The sequence below is a fragment of the Cyprinodon variegatus genome, unplaced genomic scaffold (assembly GCF_000732505.1).
Source record: "Cyprinodon variegatus isolate N-32 unplaced genomic scaffold, C_variegatus-1.0 Scaffold27, whole genome shotgun sequence".
NCBI lineage: Eukaryota > Metazoa > Chordata > Actinopteri > Cyprinodontiformes > Cyprinodontidae > Cyprinodon > Cyprinodon variegatus.
In genome coordinates this window covers 100,002-101,311 of record NW_015150480.1, presented here as the reverse complement: position 1 = coordinate 101,311, position 1,310 = coordinate 100,002, and the positions used below count along the sequence as shown (strand labels likewise).

Here is a 1,310-nt window from a genome sequence, read left to right as displayed (position 1 = left end):
AGTTTCCCGTGCACACCAGGTAGTTTCCCGTGTGCACCAGGTAGTTTCCCGTGCACACCAGGTAGTTTCCCGTGCGCACCAGTTAGTTTCCCGTGCACACCAGTTAGTTTCCTGTGTGCACCAGTTAGTTTCCCGTGTGCACCAGTTAGTTCCTCGTGCGCACCAGATACTTTCTCGCATGATGCAGGAATATTTTGGTGTTCTTCAAAATGGATGATCATTAAATAATTAGGCTATATTTTCAGTTTGGGCTGCCATACATTGCTGCATTGCTTGCAAGACGTCACCATTATGTTGTGTCTGTACGTCCCATAAAACGGATCCTGAAGTCCTGTGGTCTATTTGAGCGTTAAGGATAAACAAACCTTGATTATGTTGTGACCTTCATTCAAACAACTGCAAATGACTGCACAGAGATAGATAGATGTTTATAGAATGTCTGGAAAATGAAGAGATCCTTCTGATATGACAAAGTATTTGGTGCGCATGAGAAACTATAACTGGTGCGCACGAGAAAGTTTTTTTTTTTCTTTCCTTCAGTGTCCCTTTAGGGGCTCAGTAGAACCGATCTAACCTGCTGCTAAAAGAGAAACAGATCTCACAGCAGCAGCACACTGTCTGACGCTCATAGACTTTATATGAACATCAATGCTTAATAAGGGCTGATAAACGGCGACCACACCAGAACTCCCCTGACCTTAACAATCTGAGATGAAGATCAGCTTCTGTGTTTACATATACCTGCTGCCTTTCAGTGTGACGAGAATCATCATCTGGACAACAGAGGAACTCCAGGACCTGAGAGAGGGAGAGAGAGGAGGAATCCACACATTCAATCTCTACGTCTTTATTGATTCCAGTCTGCTGCACAAACATCATGACCCCAAATATTTCATTAAAGTGTGAATAATATTGCATTTAGCTTGGTTGGTTGTTTTTCCCAAAGGAACAGAGAAGCTGACCTAAAATTGTTAAAGGATTATTCTTTTTTTAACGTGTTTTTTGCAGCATAAAACTGGGGCGATCCAAAAATCATCTGTGGTCAGATAGACGCCTTCCTTCACTACGTGTCTCAGTCTAGAAGCCTGTAACTAGCTGCTGGTTGCATTCCGTCTGTTGGCTGAGGTCAATAAGACCAAAGGGACTGAAGAGAGTAAAACTATGAGAGATACTTTAAATAACCTCTATGTCTTCCTGTCTGTTCCTGCTGTAGAGGAAGGTTTCACTAGAAAAACTTCATCAACAGAAGCTTCCATCTGATCCTGAATCCAGCCTGCTGCTAACACCAGGACATCATCATATCCGTCTAT

General features: G+C 42.7%; 1 protein-coding gene across 1 annotated transcript in view; it reads right to left on the bottom strand.

Moving 5' to 3' along the window:
- vps8 (VPS8, CORVET complex subunit) overlaps positions 1 to 1,310 on the bottom strand; it is a 62,220-nt gene that overhangs the window by 22,089 nt on the left and 38,821 nt on the right. The window contains exon 30 of the mRNA XM_015396888.1: positions 742 to 798. Coding sequence (XP_015252374.1) covers positions 742 to 798 — 57 coding nt within the window. The remainder of the gene's footprint in view (positions 1 to 741; positions 799 to 1,310) is intronic.